The following is a 27,991-nucleotide window of genomic DNA, read 5'->3' on the forward strand; positions in this document are numbered from 1 at the left end:
CCAATATTCATACCCAAGCACATGACAGAAAAGCTAGCTCAGGATGTGTTCATGCAGCAATACCCCTTCCTGACTGCAATGCAGAGATCATACTGGCTGAGCAAAGACCATTTGACCATGGCAACCTCTTTTACTTGACTGCACTTCCCTGGTTATAAACAAATCTCTTCAGTCTCATGCCTGGAAGTGCACAACTGTGAAACAGGAAAGCTGTGTTAGATTTTTTGCCACCAAAGGACAGGCTGCTGCAGCACAACACAGATGCCCACATGCCACCACAGCACAGGATGGGCACTGTCCTTCACCTTCCTCCTCCTGTAGGAAATTCATATGTTTGTTTAACTACCAGCTACATCCATTTCTCCAGATTTTGACCTTTTCCTCCCCCAGCTATAAGTGTTATTTGCCATGATGTCCCTCCTGAAATCCACTCACTAACTTTTCTCCAGGAGTTCCCAAAACAAGACACCTAGGAGTTTACGAGGTCTCTCCCTTGAGCTAAATCTGTCCACTTCAGATGACAGAAAGTTCCCATTATTCTCCAAGGGTCTCACTAGCCCTGCTGGGCAAAGAGGGGCTACTTAATACTCAGCAGAGTGGCCAGTGGGAAGGATGCCCAGAAATAGGTAATTGGTACTGCATCGTATCTGCCTGAGATGACCCTTTTAGGGGAAAAGTTTGGGAGGCCAGGAGTATGCTGGGGAGGTAACACCCAGGACTGAGAGGGAAATAGAAATTCCTTTGAGTAGGGCAGAACATCATTACACACACACTGGTTTTGGTTCTGAGTCATCATTTCATATTAGATCCAGGATAAGTCCTGTTTTGGGCTGAATAATCCTTTCTTCTTGATCATATAACTGCCATCTCTGCAATGTTAGAACCTCTTTCGTGATGCATGCTTTAGCTGTGTTTGTTACCCAACAGCTAGCCGGAGAGTTTGTTGTAGCATTCATTAAACATACCTCTCACGCAGACTCTCAGCACAAGTAGAGAAATCTAAACTTACTGGTTGACAAACGTGGAGCAAAATACACTTCCACATCAAAGTGAAGTTCATCACATTCTTTGTCTTTGCCCTTCAGGCAAAAGCCACAATGAGCAGATGAGACACACATGATCTCTGGAAAGGAAACAAACTGCTTTTTGGGAACCCATAACAGCAGCAATCAGGCAGATTCTTGGCTTTTAAAGGATAGCCTGCCCAGCTCCAGCACCCATACCTATGGATCCAGCAAGAAATTCTGGATCTGAATCGCTTTAACAGCACATCAGCCCATTTCTTAGGCAGTCAAGATCCAAATGATTTAGAACTTCACAGAACAAGATCAGCAATTTGCTCTGCTCATGGCAGAAGTAAGCCAACGCAGCAGATGGATATTGTGAGATCTAGAATTGGTGTAGCTGCACAAGCTGGTATGTCTATGTGTTCATCAGTGACCACATCATGAAGCAGACATAACAGAAGTACAGGTGAGCTCTGAAAAATTGCAAGCTTAGAAAGTCTTGCACTGCCAGCTGCATAGCCAAAAGGGAGCAATGCGCAGACAGCAGTAGCCACTGGAGTGTCTCCCAAGCCTCTCTCTCCATTAGCATTCCTCTCATTTGCAAATCCCTGCAGTAGAAGTCAGGCAGGTGATTTTTGTAACTGTAGTGTGGCTGAAACTTGCTGCCTGTGGAGAGCAGAGAGTTAGTGTGGGCATGGCTGAAGCTGGGCCATTTGCCATACAGAACAGCCATGCTAGCAGTTAAAAGATCCTTTCTTTGCATGCCTGTGCCCAAACTCGGCCTCACTTGCTGGAGCTTGGACATGGGCAGAGAAGGACAAGGGGACTGCCATTTGAACAGCCATGCAGTGCAGTCAAGGGGGACAGAACTAGTTACCAGGGAACAGAGAGAGCCTCTTGACTCAGCTCCCTAGCCAGATTTCTCCTAAGATCATCAATAACCGGGTCCCTGCTGGGAGTTGAGCTGATTTGTTGATCTGACTTCTTGTATCACAGAAGAAGGAGCACTGTCAATAATCTGGTCAATGTGAGGTACACTGAGCCGACCAGGCATGCACGCATGCACACATAGGATTCCTGGAGTAAGGCCAGTTTGCCCCCAGAACGAGCACTTGTGGGCTAAGTACCTATGGAGCTATTTGACTGCTCAAGCCAGCAGCATGCAAGGCAGAAGAGAAACCCCTTCCCCTAGCTGAAAGTTGATAACCTTGCTCCTTGGACTGAACAGAACTCTCCCTAAGGATCTAACAAATGCTACAGAGCCACAAAGCACTGAAACATGAAACTCATGGGTGATCTGGAAGACTGGTATCCAGGTAAAAACAGAGAGCTCTATCAAGTTCAGAGTAACATCCAGAGGTACTGCCAGCATGGAGTTGTTCTCTGCACTGCAGTCAAAGGTAGGCCTTGGCTTTCACACCATTTACAGAGTTTGCCACAAGCAGAAGGCAGCCTTTTTTGTTCACTGTTATTCTCCTTTTTTTTGTTGATGGAGTATCTGCTTTGCACTTGGCAAACACAACTTCTGTGTCACAGCAGGGAGAGGGGGCTGGAAACTTAACAGTGAACCCCAAGCATAGCAGCACATTTCCAGGGGCTGCATCTGAGATGTCTACCTAGGTGGTAGTGAGAAAGTCTCCAGTGGGACAGAGCTTTACCAGGGAGGAAGTGGAGGAGCAGTGGTGAACCAGCAACACCTGGGGGGAAAAGATGAGAAAGCTGAGGTGGCTTCTCCCCAGTAGCACTTAAGTCTAGTCAATAGGTGGGAAAATCACCTGAAATACAAAGAGCTCTTTTGTTATCTTTTGAACAAAAGAGACATAGCTGCTGAACCTGGGAGTTTTGTCAATGATTTGACTGGAGAAGACATGTGCAAGAGCCAGACAAGGAGCAACAGGATCAGTACAGACTTTTTCCCAGAGTAGGCTACTGGTGAAAACTGCATATCGCACTCTCTCTGGGGGGTTGGGACTCCCCAGGAACCATAGGACTCTTGCCAACTGCCCTCAACTTCAGAGTGGAATGAAAAATCCATGCAAACCCACACATATGTACACATTCAAACATACAGAGTTTTGGAATTAAAACAAAGTCCCAGTCTCAAATAGAAAAGCTGTTGAAACTAGTGGGTTTGATTCTCAGCTGGTACATATCACACGTGTGTTGCCAAAGCCAGAGGAGCTAGGTTGCAGAAACATCTGCTGAGAACTTGACTGATGGTTTTTAACCTGATTTTACCCTCAAAAAAATGTGCAAATTCTGACACCAAAAAGAGGTTTCTCTGAAGGGCTTCCAAACATTAGTGAATGATGTAAGAAATCTGCTTTGAGTTTATAGCTTTTTTTTTTAAACACCAAACCACCTGATTTCAGTGCAGTTTTAAAAAAAATTTAACTGCTTCCCTGACGAATGTATCTCTGTCTGTGGCACACATTTGTGGCTGTCTTTCCTTTTCTGAGCTGCCAGCCACCGAGTCTCAGACTTGGAAAGCAAATGCAGCTCCTCTTCCCTCCCACTCATGACCAAGGATGAGAATTGGGTAAGATAAGTCGGGCTCTGACTTCCATGTGAAGACAAACATTCAAGGGCATTATGAGGATAAGCCAAGCAGAAAAATTGCTCCAGGATCATTGGCTTCTCATCACCTTTACTGCATGAAGCCTTGCATGACTTGTTGCCCTTCTCTGCAAAGTAACTCTCTCTCATATTGAGGAGCTCTTACTTTCCATACATGCCTGAACTAAAATCCTTTATAAGGGCTGACGAATGAGTCTGCCAAGCCTAATTACCTGAGTTATTAATTATCTAAATGTTTAAGTTTTACTGTTATTACACATATTTGTTGTTACTATTTTGATACAGTTCAAAAAAGCAGCAACATAACACTGCCCTTGTTGGAGGGGAGACAATCCCAGGTTGTCTCAGTTCAAACCACAGCTTTGTTCACTGTTATTTTCCTTTTTTTTTTGGCTGATAGAGTATCTGCTTTGCAGATACATTGAGCACCACATTGGAGGCAGAACCCATGTGCTGACTAGGAAGCCATGCAAGCAAGTCTTGTACTGCTCAGTATGCTTTTGGGAGATATTGAGGGAATAGAGAGGCTTGCACTGATCAGTCTCTTGCCTATCTGGAGAGAGCTTCCCTCTTGGATAGAGCTCCATTTTCCAATCACACAGGTTTCATTATCCTGGCCCGACAGAAGGTTCGTGTAACAGGTGACAAATGCTGGAACTCAAGCCCAAGAAGAAAGGTCTTCACCTTCTCAAATCATCTCTGTTGCCAGCACCTGCCTCCCCTCACCAGGGCTAACAGATCTGTGGTGGGTGACCTGCCTCTGGGATAGCGCACGCTGACAGAAGTCAAGGCAAGCAGCCCAATGTGGCACCGAGTAAATTTTTGGATGAACTAGGGGTGGTGGGTGGCTCCTACCCAGCTTTTCACTTCCCTCCAGCTTTATCCTCAGTGACATAAGCTGGAACCTTCCTAGGGAAGTGACATAAGCTGGAACCTTCCTAGGGAAAATCTCCAAGTTATTTCACAGCTCAACATCCCCTCCAGCACAGAGTGGACAGCCAGCCCTTGCTAAGATTTAACAGTCCTGCAACTTCTCAACCAAAAGAACTGGCCTGGATTTTTAGTCCCAGTCAAAATGTTTAATAGAAGCTGCAGGCTCAGCTGTTTTGACACTTAAGTTCTTCAATTTCTTTTCAAGACATACTTTGCTTTTAATGAGCTCTGCTCCTGGAAGAAAACAAGCACATCCAAGCAAGAGCAATGTGCAGCTCATAGCCCCATGTTCTGCCCATAGCCCTGCTCACTGCTTAGTGCCAGAGTATGACCACCCTATACCAAAGCTCCCAGGCACTGAACAGGTGCAAGGTCAAATGACCCCCCCCCATGCTGAATTGCCCTCATATCCCTGAAAGTTTTCAGTGGAGTCTGAGGGGAAATGAGGAGGGATCAGAGGAACAAGATGCTCATGTCCCTTCCCCCTGCTACCTCCTGAGTTATGCAACAGAAGTGGGATGTAGCTCCCCAGATCCACCCTGCCCTTGTTTCATCTCATCTTCTCCAGGCAGTTTTGAGTTCAAGCACATGCCACAGTTCCATTACAGCTCAGTGGTTAGCCAAGACTGGAGATCAGGGGAGGACTCAACACAGAAGGCTGGCATTCCAGATGCAGGAAGGATAACAGAGCCATGCTGTTCATGGTTTCTCTGCAGCTGAAACCTGTCACTTTAATAAGGGCAGAAGAATAAGCTGAGGGCATGACCTCAAAGGTCAGCAGCCAGGCTGTGCTCGGCCCTCCTCCAGATGTTCCTATTCTGATTAGAGACTGCCCTTCCCAGGTTAGTTCAAAAAGGGATTGAAAATGTGATGCCCAGCACTCTGACTTCCAGCTTTTAGATTCATAGTGAGGTTATTTAAGAATGTACCATTCTGCTCCATCTTGCCCCTCTGCCAGGAGATCCTAGCCCTCTAGTCCATCTGAACAGAGAGAAGGGTTATTCCTCAGCCCAGTCAGGTCTCTCTCCCATAACCCTTTTGTTTATTTTAACACCTGAGCCATAGGCAGTGGAGACACAGAGCTGCTTGCTCATTTATCAATCCCTTCTGCAGGGCTGGCTGCCTCCAGCAAAGAGACCAGAAAGCAGCTAGGAGAAATAACCTCTTCCTTTACCCCAGCATGAATCACTGGAGCCTGTGAGTCAGACCCCCTCCGCTCCCAAAGCTCTACAAGTTACTGCACGTTTTGCTGATCCATGGTAACCGGCCACATGCGTGCTCTCAACCAAGTGGCAATGGCAGCAGCAGTCTATTAGTTTAGCCATCAGAAATGCTGCTGGTAGAAGCATGCATGAGGAGAAATCCTAGAGCACAGCTGACATACGCTACCTCCTGTGTCTGAGTGTTTATAGAAAATAAAACTGCTACTGTAGGATATCCACTATGGGTTATCCCTCTTGTAAACAAACCTTCTGGCTAATCTTTCTATGAGGTCCTTAGAACTGGAGTCTTTCCTACAAGCAGAAACTTAGAATAAGTCAAGAGCATGTTCACCCTGCAATGTGGATAGAGCTCACATAGAAGCTTCATTAGCAGTGATGTAGCTACTGTTGAGTATCTCTGAGAGCACGGGCTTCCTCCACAAAGCCTGCACCTAGAGTTTGCAAGGGACTTACACATCTTCATAGAATTCTCTGTTAATGTACTAGCACTCTACAGCATCCCAGGTTGGTAGACCTGGTTTTTGTACATCTACTTGTGCTGCAATCAAACCACTGGCTTGAGCCTGGGTATACTCTTCCTCTTTAAGACACTAGGTGTTTCAGTCATAATACCCTTCTGGAATAACCTTGCTATAAAATCCTGACTCACCTGAGAACTGAGGCCAAGCTGGTTCCTACTAAACATGAGATGCTCTCTGCAGAGGCTTTTCACGTCCTTTCTGAGTGGTTTTCCAGCATTAACATTTGCCATGGGAAGTTCAAAAGAATGGCACAATTCCTACATCACCTGCCTTGTTAGCACTGACAAACAACAAAAATCCTAAGCTCACACAGAGTTTTCCTCACTGCCAGATAAAAATAAAAGAGAATGCCTGGAATAGCTGGAGAATTTAACCAAACAAATGCTTTACATTTCTTTGGTCTTTTCTCCCCAAGTGACCTCAAGAAATACTGATAAAATAAACAGTGTTTCTAGTCTTGCAGCCCTTCCCTTTACAAATTTGCTCCTTGCTTGCTTGTAAAGACTTCCTCCTGTTCTTTTGCTTCTCTTCCCGCTCATCTCCCCAGTGAGGCTGGCACACCAGCCTCTTATTCCCTGATGTTTGTATCCCATTCTATTCTGACATTTTTCATTGGTACCAGTCAATGTGGCCCAGCTCTCCAGAGTCTACCTCAGATCTTTCAGAGTGATAAATGGCAGCTTCTTTCTCACCCATGGTCTTTCCTCATTATCAAGTCTTTGGCTGCCTCAAGCTATCTAGCATCTGATCAAGTACCGGCTTCTCTTGTGGAGAGGAAGTTTTCCTCCAGACCTGAAATTATCTAGTAGTGCTGGAGAATTATACCTTTATTTGCTAGTTTATTGCTACATTCTGGAGCTCACGTAGTCTCTGCAGGGTGTGCCTTACAAATGCACTGGGTGGGACACTGTCTGTCTAGCCCTGAATGTAAGTTACAAATATCTGCTAAAGGAGGTATCCTGATGATGGTGCTTCATAGGTGGACACCATCTCCCTCTGGAGGCCTCCAAAGGCTATTCTGCTGGCTAGATCAGAAGCTGAAGACAGATGCAACACTAGTGGCATAAGAATGTGAGTTTAAGGTAAACATCATCTTTATCTTCAGAACAAAGTTAGCACTTCCTATTATATCAACCATTCTCTTGTACAAAGAAGCCAAAAAAAAAAACACATTAAAAACAATAGTGGAAGAATCCTCTCCTACCCAACATTTGAGAGAACTCGGGTAAAGTCCAGCACTCCCCCCCCCCCCCAAATGGTACACTTATGCTCATTCCTGAAACTACTGTTTCAGTTCTCTCTTTCTCTAAGAGATTTTTCTGCTATTCTGATTCACTGGCAATGAATAGCTTCATCACATGCAGCAACATCATCATGCCAGTCCTCAGGAGTGGGGACACCACCTCTGTAACTCAGAGTGAGTGATCTTCCATGACAGAGCTGTCCTGGGGTTCTCTACAGAGACTACTACCAAGGGTGTAAATAGTGGTAATTTCCTATGAAGATACTTATGAGCACAAAGTTTAGATCAAGACTGTCAGAATACCATAGGTAACAACTCTTGCTACTTAGCAACCAGAGACTGGTATAAAACTGCAGTGTGAAGAAGGAAGGGTTCCCATTCTGTTATGATCCCCTGAGTCCCTCCTACAACGACAATTTTTGAAGTATATTCCAGTCAGGCTCTCCTAAAAGTGTGTTTAAAACTTTTGTAGGTTTCTCTTCTGCCTCCTGGTTTCAGAGGGGTTAACATACTGCATTTTCGTGGACATACTACAACTTGGGAAAAAAAGGAGAACACATATTCCACCTGGAGTGCATTGCCAGTTGCCTGGTTAGTGCCAAGCCTGGATTTTTACATCACTCCTAGCATCCTGGAAAGGTAATCTGATGTCCAGCCATAGCCTGAAATAATAGAGTCCTTGGGATACTCATCTATCTGGAGTGAAGGTCTACATATCAGGACTGAGTGTCTGCTCAGAAGTTCAGTGGGGAAGGAAATGGTCTCTTCTAAAAGTCCCTTTGGGACCATGTGGCAAAGGTGACCAATGGTGGGAAAAGATGTTCAGTTTCCACTGAACCAAATCAACCCATCCCCAAAGGGGGATTTTGTTCAGAAACACTAAATGCAACAAAATGTCTTCTGAAGGAACCACAGGGCAAACAGAAAATTTTCTCTGGTTGAAGTACAGACAGGATCAATGCAGCCAACTGATCAACTCTGACTCCCCTCTGGAGCTGTTAGCAGAGAGAAAGGGGGTTTTCACTCTAGCTGAAGTGCCCAGTTGTGAGATTTATACGTAACAAAACACTCTCACAGTGTGCTCCAGAAGAGGACTAGATCAGCAGCACAGGTAGATACAGATAGAGAGTCTTTACAAGTGAGTGAGCAGTGAGTCACGCAGGGCTTTGATGCAGCACTGGAAAACAGAGCGGGTATCTGACCATTCAGCCTGTACCTAGTCCTTTCTCCTGCACATAGAACCATTGCCTCACCATGACCCAGGTGGTTTAAGGCAGGTAGTTCTTCCCTTGGCAGCCCCAGTGCTCCTTACTCTCTCAGCTGTAGCCATTTCTGTCTCCAACCCAGTAGATCTTTCCCCTCAAGCCCACCAACCTCAGAGTAGGCCCTCTATTCTGCTCCCAGTAGCCCAGATGCCCATGACATAGGCCTGCCCTGTCTCATCTGAACACTTAAGAGGCAGGATATTCCTTAGAATGGCTATGAGATGCCGTTCACATCCCTGAACACCCCATAACTCCTTGGGCATATCCTGTGCATCTTGAAGTGGCTGCTTTCACTGCCGGGTCATTCTGAGCTCTCTATCCTGAGAGCTATCCTGAAAGTCTCCTCCCAGAGCTCAGAGCAACAGCTAAGCTCTGATGCCATAAGCAGGAGACCATGTGCAAGGTCAAACTGCCATGGCATCAGCATCCATTCCTGCAGTTCCACTGCAGAGCTGATGGAGGAACCCATGAAGTGGGTGCAGCACGCCAACAAATGAAGCTGTGTCTTCACACTCACAACAAAGTGATGAAAAAAGGTAGGGGAAAATTCTGCTGCCAGCGAAGCCTGTGTGAAGCCAAAGCAATTCTACCCAGGCAAAGAGCATTCACTGTCTTCACAGCAGCAAGACCAAGATCAAAATTCATTCTAGATAACTTTAGATATAAACTGTCTGACAGATTCCTCCAGCACCAGGATCCAGCTAGTAGCCTTTGTTAACACTGATTTAAAAAAAAGTAAGGACAGAGTTGCTGCTCTGTCCAAATGCATTGCCAGATAAACCACAGATAAGAAACAGCCCAACATCACGACAGAGTGCCTTAAAACCATCAAACCTTCTGTATCTCTCCAAGACAATTCTCATGTTTCCCCAGCTCATACTCTCCGTTTATTCAGGAGTCAAACTTTATCGGTTAAGGCAACCTAAACATTTTCCCCCAACATCATCTTAAATGTTGCCTTGCTCATTTAGCAAGGAACAGATCTCCTCTAAGTAACAGCCCACTTTCCCTAATAAGCATAGTACCAAAGAGTGAAGATTTATAGTCCACACGCGTTTAACTGCAACTGAATGCAGTTACTTCAAATAGCGACGCTCTAACTTTAATCTGATCTCTAAGAGAGTTGGTCAGTTCCAAGGGAACAGTTCCTATGGTCTGTCACATTAGTGGCTTTTGATATTTACCTCAGGAAGAAGCAAGAAAACAACCAAATAGCAAAACATGAAACACCCCCTCCCCCAGAGAATTAGCACAAACTCCCTTAATTGCCATGTTAGCATTGTGATGGGAACTTAGTGCTGCTCTTTTAGGAGAGTACATTGCCCTGAATTCTTGGGGCTTTGGGTAGAAAAAAATAAATTGATTAGAAAGCAGACCTCTAACAGCCTGAAATATGAATGAGATGCAGAGATTTGCACACTTGCCTGATAAATGCTCTCTACCATTTGCACTATTTCATGCCCACAATACTTTCCTGCTGGCTTTCTGGCTTCTCTCTTCCTCCTTTAAGTAAAATCTGTTTTAAGTAAAATCTGTTAAAAATGGGAAGTACCTTTTCCTGGGTCAGGTTCTTTATCCCCTTTTTTCCCTTCTTTGTTCTTTTTGCTCTTTCCTTTCCCTTTTTTCTTGTTTTCGGACATTCTGCACAAGTGTTTACAGTCTCAGGAAAAGACAGTCCACGCCAGATCTATATGCCCCACGACTGCTACTCCAAATGTTACTTGCCAGCTGCAACTTCCGACTGTTCTTATATTGTTTCTGAAAGAGACAACACCCACCACTGGGTGGAGAAGCAAAAGTTTAACTGTTTGCTTACTGTTCCCAGTTGACTGAAAAGATGCACTGGGTTACAGTGGGAGGGCCAACGGGACAGTGCAACAGGATGACAGCAGCTCTCCTGAAAGCATCTTGGACATGTTGAGTCTATAGGCTCACATTTCGCCACTGCTGATTCTGTCTCTGGCTACAGATAAGTTCTGAATGGTTTCTGGAGCACCACAGATATAAGTGTTTTGGAGAACTCAGTTTAGATATCAGTGATAAGTGAAAGGCAGTGGAGTTTAATGGAAAAGGTAGAGGCTTGGAAGCAATTCTTGTTCTGCTATTGACCCTGTAGAGGGATTAAATTGGCCTTTCTCCTTGTATCATTGCTCCCACCATAAATCAGAACAGCTGAAGACATGAAGAAATGAACAAACCATCTGCACCCTTGGGATCTTCTCCCAGTGGTTAATAATCCTCATTGTTTAAAATGTCTGCCTGCTCTGAAGTGGAATATCTGGCTTCAGTTTCCAGCCATTGTTTCTTAGTCTGTTTTCTCCTCTAGATTAAAAAGCCCTTCAGCAACTGGTATTTTCTCCCATGGAAGTACTTACACACTGTAATCAAGTTATCCCTCAGTCTTCTTTTTGATAAGCTAAATAGATTAAGCTTTTTTCCACTGCTTGCTGTACAGCATTTTCTGCAGCTCAGGGATCATATCTGTGGCTATCCCACTTTGCAACATCCTACTTAAGCTAAAAACAGAAGAACCAGGCACTATTCCATTGTCGCTTGTGTACAGAGGCAAATACAGAGGCAAAAATCCTACTGCCATGCCTTCCGAGACATTTTAACCTTCACAAGTCACATTAATGTACAGGGCTTCTCACAAGAGAAATCTGTTTTGTTGTTTTTCCCACCAAGTCCCTGCTTTGCAGGACACAGCCCCCTCCTCTGTAAGTAGGATGAATTTCTTGTTCCTCCAGCATCTCTGTGGTGAAATTTAATTTTGTTTGATAAGAGTCACTATACCAAACCACTCAGATCACTCTCTCTAGCTTTTTTATTCCCACCACTACTTGAAACTCCATTAGTCTCTGTATCGCCTTACTAATATTACTGGCAGTAATTTCATGTTCACTTCCGGATTACTGATGACTATCTCTGCAGAATCTCACTAGAAAATCTTTACAGAGCAATAACTGCCTATCAGCAATTACTCTTTGATATCTGTTACTTGATTACTTCTTTATCTATGTGTGATGCACATTACAATATTCATCAATCACATCAATATACATCATCACACTGAACACCTTGTATACTGTCTTATGAAAACCTGAGAGCTATATGCCAGAGGACACCTGAACAAACTTGCTTTGAATGCTTGGATAAAAGCTACCAAGTCTGCTGATTTGGAGTCTGAGCCTAATACATGTTGTGTAACATCCTCCATGGTTACTTGGTCACAGGACAGGAACACATCTTACTGCTTCTTTTCCAAATGCAGGGTAATAATGAATACTGACCATTTAATATCTTCTCAGTCATTATGAATGACTATCTCCATATGGTTGTTTTAGTGTTGGTTCATAACCATGTTCCTTGTTGCTAATGTATTTCCAGAGTCCATTAATGTCTGTAGCTGTACCTGAGAGATTTCCCTTGATATATTGTTAGCTTGTCTTGCCTACCCTATAACCTCAAATGCACATGGATTGCTACCTATTTTTCTCCTTTTGAAATTTTTTAATGTCATTATCACTTCTAGTTGTTGCTTTCATTGGCTAGCAAGCTAGGATGACTATTAGCTAAATGTTGTCCTCTTTCTTGACTCTGAAATCTCAACCTTCTTAGCCCTTGCTCAAAGAGCTCCTCATTCACATTTTCTTGTGAATATTACACATATCTATGGTTAGGACTTTCCTCTGCCAGCCCATATGAATGAAAACCCATGATGGTCACTGGCCCCACGTCAACCACAAATTCTAACCCAGTGATTAATTCAGGCATCCAAATCAATAAGCCAGCACTTACTGAACATAAGGGAGTTCCCTTGCTTCAGTGTGATAACTTAATGCTAGACCTAGAGAGTTTAGAGAGACTTTGATGTTTTACTGCTAGCTATAGCTCTCTTGCCAGTACGTGTCTCTAGAATGGATGTCTCTCATAAAAAACACATTCCCCCTCCCCGACACAAACACACTCTTCTTTCGCAATTTTATTTTCATCTTGAAATATCTTTTACCACAGATTCTTTCATATGAACTAAGAGATGGCAGTTTTTTGCTTTCTTCCCCTTCATTTCTGAACATAAGTAATAGCTCTTCTACACCTCCAGCAAATCAGTTCCTTCATTTCTGTTAAAGAGACATAGTCCATGTTTTTTTCAGGATAGTCTTTCCAAAGTGCTTGCATCTGGATAAAGTTTGTTAAAGCTAACAACTGCAGCAAGTTTCCCTTTTTTCCCCTCCTCTTTCAAATTAATGAATAATCACAGATTTTCTGTCTCTGAAGACTGCTCAGAGGATGAAGCCATAGACAACAATGCACAGCACAGTCTCAACATCAGAAAATGAAAGTAACTGAGCATAAAAAGCAAAAGTGGTACTGTCCGGCTTGGCCCCACTGTCCTAAACAGCCTGGGATGTGCGATGGGAAGTAAGAGCACCAGCACCTCCCAAAATTGATATTTTTGTACCCTGGCTATGATCACAGTCTCACCTGTGACAGATAAGGAATTTTATGCAGATTAATTTTTACCTCGGCAGGTGTACATCTTGAGAGGGATGATCCTGCGCCAGTTCTGTTATCTTACCCAACCAGCTGGCCCCTGGCAGGGCCCTGAGAAGAGGGATCCACCCCACTAAATCCAACTTCATCATCACAGATGCAAAGAGTACTTTCTCTCTTGAACAATCCCAATACATAAATACATGAGGCTAACTTCCAGCAAGTAATTTCAGTCCTCATATGGCTACACTGATCTCATAAAAATCTATCAATGGGAAGGGCATTCCAGTCTTAGTGTCCCAGGTACCTCATCTGAAAGGCTGCATGTACTTTAATGGATATGTTCTCACAAGTTACTCAATACTTCTTTTTAAAACAGCATTTCACAGAATCACAGAATCACAGAATCACAGAATGGTTGAGGTTGGAAGGAACCTCTGGAGATGATCTAGTCCAACCCCCCTGCTCAAGCAGGCTCAGCTAGAGCATATTTCCCAGGATCGCGTCCAGACGGGTTTTGAATATCTCCAGCGAAGGAGACGCCACAACCTCTCTGGGCAACCTGGTCCAGTGCTGTGTCACCCTCACAGCCAAGAAGTTTTTCCTCATGTTCAGACGGAACTTCCCGTGTTTCAGTTTGTGCCCGTTGCCTCTCGTCCTGATGCTGGGCACCATGGAGAAGAGACTGGCCTCATCCTCTTGACACCCCCCCCTTCAGATACTTGTAAACATTGATGAGATCCCCTCTCCGTCTTCTCTTCTCCAGGCTGAATACGCCCAGCTCTCGCAGCCTTTCTTCAGAAGAAAGATGCTCCAGTCCCCTCATCCTCTTTGTAGCCCTCTGCTGGACTCTCTCCAGTAGTGCCATGTCTCTCTTGTACTGGGGAGTCCAGAATTGGACACGGTACTCCAGGTGAGGCCTCAGCAGGGCTGAGAAGAGGGGCAGGATCACCTCCCTCCACCTGCTGCCAACACTCTGCCTAATGCGCCCCAGCATACCATTGGCCTTCTTGGCCACAAGGGCACATTGCTGGCTCATGCTTAACTTGTTGTCTGCCAGCAGTACCAGGTCCTTCTCGGCAGAGCTGCTTTCCAGCAGGTCAGCCCCCAGCCTGTACTGCATGGGGTTATTCCTCCCCAGGTGCAGGGCCCTGCTCTTGCCTTTGTTGAACTGCAGGAGGTTCCTCTCCGCCCACCTCTCCAGCCTGTCCAGGGCCCTCTGAATGGCAGCACAGTCTTCTGGTGTGTCAGCCCCTCCTCCCAGTTTTGTCTCCTCAGCAAACTTGCTGAGAGTGCTCTCTGTCTCTTCATCCAGGTCATTGATGAATACATTGAACAAGACTGGACCCAGGACTGACCCCTGGGGGACACCGCTAGCTACAGGCCTCCAGCTAGACTCTACGCCACTGACCACAACCTTCGGAGCTCTGCCATCCAGCCAGTTCTCAATCCACCTCACTGGCCACTCACCCAACCCACACCTCCTTGTTTACCTATGAGGATGAATGGGCTCATGGGCTTGTAAGGTGCCAGAAGAGGTTCCGGAGAAAGAATCCTTTCATTTAGGCAAAGATGAAATCTCTAATTGCCCTTTCTAACAAGGTTCTTAAAGCAGATCTCAGGTGTTTAAGTCAATGTCCTTGCAGAGCCTTTCTGCGAGGAAATGGTGAGATTTTTATCTCATTATGTTTGTTTGCACCAGACTAAATTCCTGTTTATGTGAACTTACAGGTGAGTGTGGCACAGATAGGACTTTGCACCTGCAGTTTCTGATGCTGGCGCAGAACCAGAGGTAAGCGGGACCCACAGCAATCTGAGCCGGGAAATCTCCTTGCTTCCTGAAGCTGTGTGAGCGCTTGCAATTCTGAGATGTTCTGTATGCAGCCTCTTCCAGTCTCTGCCAGCTGTTGCCCATCAGGTTTCTAGATCAGGTCTGTAGAAGCTACAAGGGACCTGTTCTGCAGCCCTGATTGTTCTTGCTCTGGATGATATCAGTCTGTCCTGCCCAACTTTTCTTCTTTCCAAGTCCTCTTTTGAATGAATGTTTTGGGAAGATGAGAGCTAACACACCAAATGTGCATTCTCTGTCCTTGGCCATGTGATTGTGGCTTTGGACATGCTTTACCTTAGCAAAGTATCCCCTGGGTTTAGGCAGCAGCTCTGTGAATGTAGGTGTAAGCAGCTAATGGGCATACAGGCATTGTGACAGGGAGGGGTATTGGTGGGCAAAGGATGCACAAGCTAGAGTGACAGAATGTAAGCAGAACCTACCATAGACTTTTCTAAGCTGTGCATGGACATGGTACAAAGTTTAGTGGAGGATCACTCTTACATCCTTTCAGGCAAGTGACTGAGATCTTACAGCGCCTCTCCCTGCAGGGTCTACCTATGCAAGGCTGCTTTAGCTGCTTCCATTCTCCAGTATAGGAATGATGCTGTGCGCAGGTGAAGAGCCGGGGAGGGGGAAGAGGCTTCTTGTTATCACTTAAATATAAACATTCCTAAAAGCAACTTTCTGATTTCTTTGTAGGAGGCTATAACATGCTGGGACCTTCAGCACTTAAGCAGAGTTGCATCTAGAGAAAAAAAGAGTTCATAAGAATGCATGGAATTAATTTTCTTCCCCTAAACCTCCTGGCATTTTTGGGCCAGACAGATTTGAAAGGCTTAGGATTGGAAGGTGAATGGAGGAGGCTATGTTTATTGGTTTCACATGGAAATTGCTGTTGACTGCAGTGGTAACAGGAGGCTTAGTGGAAACACAAAGGAGATTTTGAAGGAAGTGGCAGATCTCTAATGGGTGAAAAGTGGCTAGAAGGATTTTGGAATGACTCTGAGGGCTGGGAGGGCTGGCTCAGTAAGGAGTGATGGAGTGATTTGTGCTATTAAGATGGCATGGTTGGCTCATATGCATGGCTCTGATGACTTAACTGAAACCATCTCCAAACTGGTTAGTGAATTTGTGCAGTGTTCACAAAAGGGTTGCCCTGAGCAGTCTTGGAGGCTCAATCTGCAGGAAGGAAAGGGTAAGTCTGTGTGATTTAAGGCCTATGATTTAAACCCATCAATTGAGGCCTCATCACTGATCACATACAAGCCCTCAGTGCTTCCACTTCCAGAGCAAAGACAAGCCCTGTGTCCAAGCTCAGCACTGATTCTCTGTTGTGCTTGTGGTGGGCCAAGAGCACCCACGGTCATAAGGAGTGTCAGCATGGTAAACCATAGTGACTGCATTCCTTGCTCTTGTGTGAAGGCATCCAAAGATGATCTGTGTGAAGCATCCCACAGAGATGCCACACAGAAGCTGTCTTCTCCGGCAGTGGAATGTTGTCTAGCCCTGCTTAGGACCCTCTTGGAGCTGTTCCAAACAGAGGAGCCCAAAGCAGTGACTGGGATTTATCTGAGCTAGCAGTTACTCTGCTGTTGTTAGCATCCAAAAGGCAGATTTGCTGAATGTGTTAGGACTGGGGAGGGGCCAATTTCAGGAAGCTTATTTGTTGCTGACTTTCCTTTCTTCCTGTCCACTTTTAGAAGCAAGGACAACTGGGTTTTACTAAGAGTTGATAACATGAGCTCAATTCTGTGAGCAAAAATCTATGTGGTTATAAGATATAACTACTATGTGATAAATCATGTCAAGATGAGGATTTCATTCCTTGAAGATGAAAAGGAAAAGAATATGCAATGTGAAATATCCCACTTGGACTGACTGGGTCAGGTCCCTCTCAATCACTCACAAGACCTGTGCTGGTTCAGAGCTATATTTGCATGCAGAGTGGGGAGTAAGGCTGGGTTTGGAAGTGTGCAGATGTGAAACACGAGCATGGCAAAATGCCATTTGTGGAACAGAGGGATATCAGGTGCTGGTCAGATGGAATTTACCTGGGCCTTTACTGAACAAATAAATAGGCATTCTTATTGTGTGGTTTTTCTTTTTTCCTGAATGACAACAAAAGATATGGCAGCAAAAGATGCACACACACACACACACACACAAAAGGTGATATTTTTGATTTTAAAAATGTTGATTCCAGCAGACAAAGTTGTAGCACAGCTTCTATTGAGCTGAGATCCAGACAGTGCCAACATCCATCCTTTTTGGCACAAGATGCTTGAGACTGTTGTGAGGAGACAACTACCTGTTTTTGACCCTGGTTCTGGAAATGCTGTCCAAACAGCAGAAACAGAGAGGTGGTGCTGCTGCTTTTTAGTAGTTTCACTTCAGAAATCCTGCTGGTAGGATTCTACCTAGCTCCAATTTGCTGTCCCTCCAGCTCAAGGTTGCTCAGGATCCCCAAGCTTTGTTGCTTTCACAATGCCATATTCTTTCTGCAAAGTCTATGGTGTTTTGGAGGAACAGGGTGGTGGAGAAATGGTGTCCAGAGAATGCCCTGATAAGGCAAAGAGATGCTGACAGGTACAGTCTCGCTATTTCTTCTTTTATTCTACTTCTCTAGAAATGTCATGTAAGTACTTACTTCTGGCTACCATCAATTTTGGGTCATCTCCACAGTTAAATGGGATCTGACAGCTCTAGGACGGACCACATGATGTGATGCAGAGGTTCCCATGCAGCCTCAGAAGTTTATGGAACGTACACCACACCTGCCATTGCTTCTGAAGTTTGGAGCCTGGAGGAGCTGTACTGGGCTTGCTGTCTGAGTTTCAGCAACTACCAAGCAGCATGACGATGGGTCAGCTTTTTTTTTTTTATTATTTAAATCTTCATCAGACTGGTGGGGGGGAGATATTAATTATTTTTTTTCCAGATGCAGACCTTGCTGTTGCAACCTATGCTGTTTTCCTGTGGAGAGCACACTGCTCTTCTGCATGGGAATGGTGCCTTATATCCTTTATATAAGGATAAGGATATCTCTTATATAATTACATACCTCCTGTTTGTTAAGCTGAAAGTTGTTTCATTAATTGTAAAAACTACAAAAATATGTTCTAATAGAGTTACAGATTATAACTCTCCATGAGGCTGCTTAAATAAATAAGTATTTAGGATCGCAACGCTGGACTTCAGGAGAGCTAACTTTGGCCTCTTCAGGGACCTACTTGGAGGAATCTCCTGGGGTAGGGCCCTAGAAGGAAGAGGGGTCCAAGAGAGCTGGTTAATATTCAAGTATCACCTCCTCCAGGCTCAAGACAGGTGCATCCCTCTGAGTAAGAAGGCCAGCAAAGGGGGCAGGAGACCTGCATGGATGAGCAAGGAACTCCTGGCAAAACTCCAACAGAAGAAGGAAGTACACAGAATGTGGCAAAGGGGACAGGCCGCTTGGGAGGAATATAGGGACGTTGTCAGAGCATGCAGGGACACGACAAGGAAGGCTAAGGCCCATTTGGAATGAAATCTGGCAAGGGATGTCAAGGACAACAAGAAGGGCTTCCTCAAATACATCAATAGCAAAAGGAAGACTAGGGAAAATGTGGGCCCGCTGCTGAACAGGGCAGGGGCCCTGGTAACGAAGGCTACAGAGACGGCAGAGTTGCTGAATGCCTTATTTGCTTCAGTCTTTACTGCTAAGACCAGCCCTCAGGACTCCCAGACGCTGGGGACAAGATAGAAAGTCTGGAGAAAGGAAGACTCTCCCTTGGTGGAGGAGGATTAGGTTAGAGATCTTTTGTCCAAACCTGACAGCCACAAATCCATGGGCCCCGATGGGATGCACCCACGAGTGCTGAGGGAGCTGGCGGATGTTTTTGCTAGGCCACTCTCCATCCTCTTGGAAAGGTCCTGGAGATCAGGAGAGGTGCCTGAGGCCTGGAAGAAAGCCAATGTCCCTCCAGTCTTCCAAAAGGGCAAGGAGGAGGAGCCAGGAAACTACAGGCCTGTCAGAGGAGGGTGGAATGATTGACACACCAGAAGACTGTGCTGCCATTCAGAGGGCCCTGGACAGGCTGGAGAGGTGGGCGGAGAGGAACCTCCTGCAGTTCAACAAAGGCAAGAGCAGGGTCCTGCACCTGGGGAGGAATAACCCCATGCAGTACAGGCTGGGGGCTGACCTGCTGGAAAGCAGCTCTGCCGAGAAGGACCTGGTACTGCTGGCAGACAACAAGTTAAGCATGAGCCAGCAATGTGCCCTTGTGGCCAAGAAGGCCAATGGTATGCTGGGGCGCATTAGGCAGAGTGTTGGCAGCAGGTCGAGGGAGATGATCCTGCCCCTCCGCTCAGCCCTGGTGAGGCCTCACCTGGAGTACCGTGTCCAGTTCTGGGCTCCCCAGTACAAGAGAGACATGGCCCTCCTGGAGAGGGTCCAGCACAGGGCTACGAAGATGATGAGGGGACTGGAGCATCTCTCCTCTGAAGAAAGACTGCAAGAGCTGGGCCTGTTCAGCCTGGAGAAGAGAAGACTGAGAGGCGATCTCATAAATGTGTACAAGTATCTGAAGGGGGAGTGTCAAGAGGATGAGGCCAGCCTCTTCTCTGTGGTGCCCAGAGAGAGGACAAGAGGCAATGGGCAGAAACTTAACACAGGAAGTTCCATCTGAACCTGAGGAAAAACTTCTTGACTGTGAGGGTGGCAGAGCATTGGACCAGGTTGCCCAGAGAAGTTGTGGAGTCTCCTTCCCTGGAGATATTCAAAACCCGTCTGGAGACGATCCTGGGAAATATGCTCTAGGTGACCCTTCTTGAGCAGGGGGGTTGGACTAGATCATCTCCAGAGGTCCCTTCCAACCTCAGTCATTCTGTGATTCTGTGATTCTGAGAAGCAGATATAGCATCATTGACTGCGCTGCTCTGAGTGGGGAGCATGATCAGATGAACAAGTACATTACTCAAGGCAGGATACTGTTTTGTGTTATATTTGCCTGGTTAAAGTGTGCCTGAAGGAACAAAATAATTGGATCTGCCACATTTGATTCAATGGAGGAGGGAAAGACAATCCATAAATCAGACAGTCCATTTACAGAGGGCAATACTGTTTGCATCACCTTCCCATGTCTGTGCAATGCTAGGGAATACTGTCCCCGGGGCTAGGTCTCCTAGCACTGATATCCAGGCCATCTGTGGACCATTATATGCACTGGACAACCAGAGGACAACAACTGAGCAGGGCTACAGCTGTCAGCGCTGCTCCTCCTTCTTTAGGGAGAGAGCTGGGCAGTTGAAGCATCTGCCATTGTCTCTGCCCATGTGAGGAAAAGCAGGGAGGAGCTCAGGCAGGCACAAAGACAATGGTGCAAGAATAGTTAAATATTCTGCGTGGTCAGGGACCTGAGAAGCCAGATGACAGTCAGCACAGAAAATGGGCTGCAGAGGGGATCCCTCTAGGATGACTGAAGGACAATGTGGAGAGGGGGTTCCTGGTGATTCCCAGAAAAAATTCAGCTTGAAAAGGCTTGCATTGACTGCACTTCTAATCCAGCCTTCTCTAATCCAGAGTAGGAAGAGCCTGGGGAATGGCTTGTGAGTTTGCAGCAGGGAATAAACAGGCACAAATTCACACTATTATTTTTCTCCTCCACAGCAGGCCACCTCTCGTGCAGGTGTGAGGGCTGTAGTACAAAGCACAACAGAAGCCTTCTCCAGTCTTTGATTCACTCCCTCATCTCCCATCTACTCACAGATACTTGGCTCCTCCAGGCCACAGTTGTCATCTGCATGCTTTTATCACTAGATACAACTCCTAGCCTCCTGGGTTCATCTAACTCCTTTACCAGCAAGGCCACCACTTTTCTGGGTCAATTCCAATTCACATCCACCTTGTTTGCTAAAATGCACAGTCCAGGCTATGACTGGCCCAAGGAGATATCATCTATTGCTACCTCTACGAGTAGATGTCTGGGAAAAAACTCAGCACCACTTCGTATTACAGTCTGCTATCTAACTTACTATCTGCTAGCACACCCAGGTCTCTCAGAATTACTGTTTTCCAAACAGTTCCTTTTCATTACATAATTCTATCTATAATCATTCTTACCCAAAGGTAATAATTGTGTTTCTCGCAGATTTAAAACCGAGATTATCCTTTTCTGTTCATTGTTAAAACTCTTTGTCTCACCTTTTATTCTCTCTGTTTTTTTGCAATATCCCTTTCAAGAACACAAAGTGAGGGTTTTCCACACGATTTTCTCCACGTTACTGCCAACTTATTATGCAGCGCGGGGAGTGACCAGTCGCCTGGGCAGCATCTCCCTTCCTGTCCCCGCCACACAAGTGCTCAGCAAGGCTGCTCCTCCCTCCACCATTCCTTTCCACGTATTACAAGCTATCCGAGCTAACTGGTGATACAGTCTTCAGCAAGGCCTATGCTGCACCACAACACATTGCGAAGGGTTATCCACTGCCTTCCGCAGTCCACTAATTGTGTAATTATGCAGAAATGGCCTGTCTGGTACAATCTATTTCTCATACTCCCCTGTGGTGCTTGTTGCTTACAATGCTCATTATTCCTCTAAGTATTTGCAGACCTTCACCCTCCATCATATTTCCACAAATTGCAGTTCTATTAACAAGGGAACAATTCCTGAAGTCCTTGCAAACATTGTATTCATTTTCTCAACAGCTCCCTCCTTTCTGGCCAGGAGCAGATCTAGCACTGTCACCAGGCTGGCTCAGACTCCCTTGCTGTCTCTGCTCAGCAAATCTGCTTGCACTCTCAGGTCTTTCCCATGCAATTCGATCATTTGAGGTTGGGCTGCACAGGTCTTCGGCTTGCAGAGGAAAGAGACATTCTGTCCCATGCTGACTGCCCACAGGGTCCATGCACCTCACCCTCTGCTACAGGTAGGTACTGCTGGCTCTTTGCAACTCAATCCAACCCACAAGGAGGAGACAGGAAGGCTCTGCTCCATGCAGGATTTCTGCTTGGTGCCAGATTGATCTGTCTGTGCAATCAGTTAAAGACCAACTAAGGCTCGTTCTTGAGACTCAGTCCCTTGCTATAAGCATGCACTAGGTCTGAGCTTGAAGCACCCCCACTCCAAAGAAAAGGAGCCTACACACATTAGGATGATAACACCAACCCCTGCTTTCATCTGTCTGACCTGGCAAGGCAGGACAGGCTGCAGCATGCTTGGCCCAGCTGAGCACCAGATCGCCCCAGCCTGGACCTTCTTACCTTCTCAGAGCTAGAGCAAGGCTAATGGCCAGAAACCTGGCTGGAGATCCCAATATGCTTCAGGGTGGCACAGCAAGGATAAGTAGCAGATGTTATCCTCTGCTCTTTGGAGACAGGGCACAGGAACCAGGCTGGGGAGGGGCTTCATCAAGTGACTCTCTTGGGGCTGTGCTGTGAGTGGGGGATGGCTGCAGGAGGCCAGGCCAGGCTGGTGTAAGTCAGCACTGGGGCTGGAGGGAGCTGGGACAAAGAGGCTGACCCATTGTCCAAATCTCAACATGTCAGGAGGCCTCCAGGCACTGAGAGGTGGGGTTTTAAGGAATTGCTCTCCCTGCAAGCAAGAGGAGTCAGGGGGACACTGCGGCAGCCACCAACTGACTCTAGGCTGTGTCCCACCTCTCTTTAAAATTTAAGAGCCTTATCTTGCACTAACTCCACAATAGGCAGGAGTGGTAGCGGGAGCACCAGACCCAGCAGCTATTCTTATTCTTTTGACCGGAGCCAGAAACAATACTGTCAAGAGCAGAGGCCTGATTGTGTCAGCATATCCTTCAAGTGAGACCTCCTCCCTCAAGTGAGACCTCAAGTGAGGCCATATGGGATCACCAAAGGCCCAGGAGTGAAGGATAATGGGAGTGTGAACTAACATAGCAGTGCTTAAAACCAAATACTGCATCTCTCTGGACAGACACACCAACAGAATTATCTTCCCATCAGCAAATGTTTCCAGAAGGACCTATCTCCCTCTCACTGCAGCAAACGCCAATGTAAATCCTCAGTATCACTGGGAGTGAAGGAAGCATTTAGGATGGGCAAGAGGATGCTTAGACTTGTGGTTAAGAGCACTATGAGATCTGGTCTTTAGCTTTGGTCCATTTGCTTGGCTTCCAAACTTTTCCTGGTCTATTTATCTCCACCCCTGGTTATTCTCCCTGCCCTTTCCCAGTATCAGATCCTCAGCCCCTCTTCAACTTGCTGGTACTTCTCCCTTGCTTTTTCTTTCCCAGCTGCAAGCAGCCAGCTTAGTGCTGTGATACCCACGTCCTGAGTATGCACTGAGGCTGAAGGCACAGAGCAGCTCATGTGACTGAGACATCCGTGTCATTAGGAACGGATATATCCTTTCAGGAGAGCTCTATAGGAATGCTCAGGGGTAGGGCCAACCCATGCCAGTCAGGAGCACATCCAGACTGTGCACCCTGCCGTCAGAAGAACTCTCAGTGCAGAAGTTGCCTCAGCCCCTGGGTGCTTGAGGTGCCACAACAGTTCACCAGAAAGCCACAGACAACCAGAGGGAGCCAAGTGACCCCCAGACACAAAGAGATGAAATCCTGCTTGCATGCAAATGGCAAACCTATGGCATCAGCTCTGCAACTGCCCTGCTCCTTCATTTCATGCTCCTCTCCCATCCCAACCCACTTACCATCTTTCATTCTGCACTGAACATGCTCATTCCACCCTCCCTTCCTGGAAGGACACTGGGAGTAGCCCTGTAGGCACAGTGGTTACCTTGTTTACCAAACCTCATGCGTGGGTTACACCTTGTGCATCACACCTCTCAAGCATGTTAGCAGAGGACAGCACAGCAGTGACGAGCATGCAGTGAACAGGCTTGAACCAGGCTAGGGGGTCAATTGGCATATTGATCTTTTTGATCTTTTCCCCTCCACCAGCCACAATGCCTATGTAACCTGGACTAGTCACTCACCCACAAAGCTATGCAACAGCCCATGCCAACCAGAGCTCATGGCAATAGTCCTAAGTTGATCATCTGCCCCTATCAGCAGCTAAAAGGGAAAGGGGCTGAGGAGGGACTTAAGGGACCCTTCTGAAAGAATAAATTGGAGTCACTGCAGTGACAGATGCCCTGGGCAGTCTGTGGACTGGAAGGGTAGAATTAGTGTGTTGGGTGCAGAATGAAAGGCGGTAGGTGGGGTGCGATGGGAGAGGGGCATGAAATGAAGGAGCAGAGCAGTTGCAGGGCTGATACCACAGGTTTGCCATTTGCAAGCTTAATTTCCTTTTTGAATTTCCAGTACAGCTTACAGCTTTTATCTTATTTACCTTGTGCCACAGACACAGTGCAATAAGAGAGGAATTGTTACAACTCTTGATCATGATAATAGACCGAGCATGTTACTAAGCTTCACACAAGGACGATAGCTCCAGTATAGTATTCCACTAGAGAATTCAAATGTTCCTGTAAAATTTAATTCTAACCATCTTTCCCCTGGATATTTCTGAAAGGGGGTCTCCCATGAGAGGCCTAGTGCTCTCTACTTTCATTAAGTCTAGAGACTTCATAAAACAGTTTCTCCTTTCACTTTTTTCTTGTTTCGTCATTGTAAGCCAAGAGTAGATAAGACTTCACAAAAGGAGAACAGGAGAAAAGGACACTTTGAACACTTTAGTTGGCGCAGTTATAGATCTCAGCAGAGAGTTAATGGAAGAGAATGAACATATTATTCAGTCAGACAAGACTCCTCCATCCTCTTTTAATGACAGACCAACTGCTTTTGTAACTACCCCCTGCAGATACTAAAGCTGAGAGAAATCCTTCTCATAGTAGACCACAAAAAGAAAAGAGTTTCTCTGGAATGCCATGTCAATTAACAGAATGAACTTCTTCAAATCAGTCTGAAAGCTGCCATATCTTAGGGTTCTTGGGCTAGAAGAACAGATACACCTGGATGAAAACATTGCAAATAAATTCACTGAAGAACTAGATATTTCTTCCTGTTTGTAAAATGTTTCTTAGCTGATCTTAGCAGCTAAAGATTACAAATACATTTATAAACAACTGCTGAATAGTTTACAGGAAGAAATGTCAAGCTCTGACGCAGATCATGTGTTACTCTCTGCATTATGTTCACACAGCAATCAAATATATGGTTGTTGCAGTCACGCAAATAACCCTGTTGGCTTTTATCTGACTAGCACAGGTAGGTGTATCAGTGAAGAGACAGCTCAGGGCAAGCCAGAAACCCAAGTACACAGAATTTATCTGATTTTTCACTCTGAGCAGGAGACTCGCACTGACTTCCCTGCAGCTATCATTTTATATACACATTATATAATGTAGCACCTTGACTTCTCTCCTTCTCAGAGTGCCCACATGCCAGACAAAGCAAGGTAGCAAGTCCCAGCATTTCCCTTAGCAACCTAGAAAAACCCCATTAATGATGACATACAACCCTGGCAAATGCAATGCTCAAGAAACCGGAGGAGGCAACAAAGAGCCCAGCTGGCCTTGTTTGGCTTTTGCCTGATAAGTTGACTTAGATCAAACCTTGGACAGTATGAAGAAGAATAGGCTAGTTGACAAGTCCAGCTGATCTCCAGTGGCCTTGCAGAGCCCTAAGGGAAGTCCGAGTGTAGACACCCTTGGCAATACACCCTCGGCAATACACCCTCCTGAGCACAGCAAACTTTGCAGAGGAGGGAGCCCTAGTGAGAGGCCAAGGTCTCAAGTGAAAGCCTGCAATGCACCACAGACATGGTCCTAGTACTCAAGCAGTGCACAAGCAGTGCATAATGACTAGCAGGGATCTTACACTGACACACTGGAGACTGAGCAGGTATGGGATTCCACTTAAAACAATGTTTTTACCATGCCTTCCTATAGTGTTAAGTGCCACCTGTCCTGATGACAGCGTCCTTCCTCTGCCTTAGAGACTTCCGGTAAATCAGTTCAGTATAGATAGAAATTAATATCTTCCTCTATAAAAGAAACAATCAGATACAGTAGAATTTCTAGCAAATGAAAACAGTTTTTAATCCCATACATTCCCTGTCTCTCATGAGTGAGGGAAAATTCCTTTTCTTTCCACCATTCCTTTCCTTTTCCACCTTTTCCCCTGCTATAGGCTCTTGTCTGTAACATTTTGGTCTAGCATAATGAAGTGGTTTTCATGCCTTCTGTGCTGTAATGAAATGACAATGACCGTCTCTGACAGTCATTTGACCCTGAATAATTTGATCCATAAGCAATGCAAATGCTTGTTCCATCTACCTCTGCTTAGAGCCCAGCAAAGATGATCTGCTTCTCTTTTCAACTAAGGCATAAAATTTAGTGGCCCTAATGTTCAGTCCTGCCCTTTGAGTTCCCCAAAGGTAAAATGGCATTTTTAAAGACAAACTCAGTGCAGATGACTAATTTAGTAATGCCCATAAATAACCACAGCCCCATCCTGCCCTGAGAAATTGTATGTCTCACAGAGAAGACTATGTTCCTCTGTGTTCCCATATGTTCCTTCAGTACCCCAAATAGTACAAGAGATTCCCACAGCTCAGAGGTATAGGGTGACAGACCACAACTCAGAGAGGTCTTCATCTCTCTGGCCTCTTTCAGTCACACACAACAGGGTAGGACCAATGGAGCCAGACTGACAATTGCCAGAAGGCCTCCCCAAGCAACCCCTGCTCACCCCAGCCTTTCGGCATTGCCCCTCAGAATTCTTGGGTTCAGCAATGTCTCTCTTGCTTGCCCTGGAGACATCATTAGCTATTCCCAGCTGTTATAGCCTGTGCCCCAACATCTGCTGCTTCTATTCTTGGGACAGAGTGGCAGGACCTGAGAGACTGCCCCCTCCTGAGGTCCACTATGCCCAGAAGTTGTGCTTGCCAGGTCAATTTTGCTCACAGGAGGCCTTATGTGGGAGTGCTTTGGACTGTCACCTCTACACATTGAATCATTTCAGTCTTTGCCACATACAGCTGTATGACGTACCACATGGTAGGCGGAGAGGTCCAGTGAGAAAGACAAAGGACAAAGAATCTCCCCAGGGTCACATGAGCTCTGAGTCACCCCACCTGGCCAAGGTGGTGAGTACAGTCATTGCAATGTCCATCTGGGCCACTCTACAGAGCCATTCAACCTAGTTAAGATCCAAGTCATCCTATGAAGATCCCTGTTTCTCTTGTCTGTAGAAAGGGCTTAGAATACAACATTCTTAGCTTAAACAGCAAAAAGAAATGCCTAATGAAGGCTTCTGTGACAGAGTTAGGGCTAGACATACTGTTCTTCTTTCATGATACATTGCAGGCATTGCTTGCCCACACCTCTATCACAGCAAGTCCAGCTCATAGTCCAGGAAACTAAGGTGATATGAGGAAGAAATCATGAATGTGACATTCTCCCACATGATCTGCTAGAAGATCAGCTGGGGCCATTAGCATTCCTTGGCAGGTGTGAGGAACACAAATCACCTAGTATTCATATTCGCTGACTCAAAACACATGGACTGGAAGTGACAGAAGGAGTAGGAGGGACTTCTGGGCTGGGGGAAGACTCAGGAGTTGGCATGGTTGTGGTGCAAGGATTACTGCCATGAGCATGTTGGCCCGGATGGAGAATTTATGCTTGACACAGATATTTCTGATTAGTCCAGTTACAATATTTAAAAAGCAGAAAACAATTCTGGGTGCCCACACCCAGGCACCTGGTATCCTGCCACCGCTACTGTGTTTTAACACCCCCCCTCCCCGAATGATGGACCTAACTGAGGCTATACAGGGTAATTGTGAAGGATGAACGGGCTTGGATATAAAACTCTTTCTGGCCTATCACCTTTCTCCAGTTCCTAGAAGAAGAAACTCTTAGGAAAAAACAGAAGGGCATGGATAGCTTTTTCCATTATTTGTTTGCATGCCCCATGCTC

General features: G+C 45.9%; 1 protein-coding gene across 7 annotated transcripts in view; it reads right to left on the reverse strand.

Moving 5' to 3' along the window:
• NRG2 (neuregulin 2) overlaps positions 1-27,991 on the reverse strand; it is a 180,370-nt gene that overhangs the window by 89,321 nt on the left and 63,058 nt on the right. The window contains exon 1 of one of the 7 annotated variants that reach the window (XM_068959238.1): positions 10,322-10,492. The exons of the other annotated variants lie outside the window; for them this stretch is intronic. Within the exon in view, the coding sequence (XP_068815339.1) occupies positions 10,322-10,409 (88 nt within the window). The 5' untranslated portion in view covers positions 10,410-10,492. Of the gene's footprint in view, positions 1-10,321; positions 10,493-27,991 lie in introns of those variants that run through there. 7 annotated transcript variants of the gene reach the window in all.

This window comes from Struthio camelus, chromosome 13 (genome assembly GCF_040807025.1).
Source record: "Struthio camelus isolate bStrCam1 chromosome 13, bStrCam1.hap1, whole genome shotgun sequence".
Classification (NCBI taxonomy): Eukaryota; Metazoa; Chordata; class Aves; order Struthioniformes; family Struthionidae; genus Struthio; species Struthio camelus.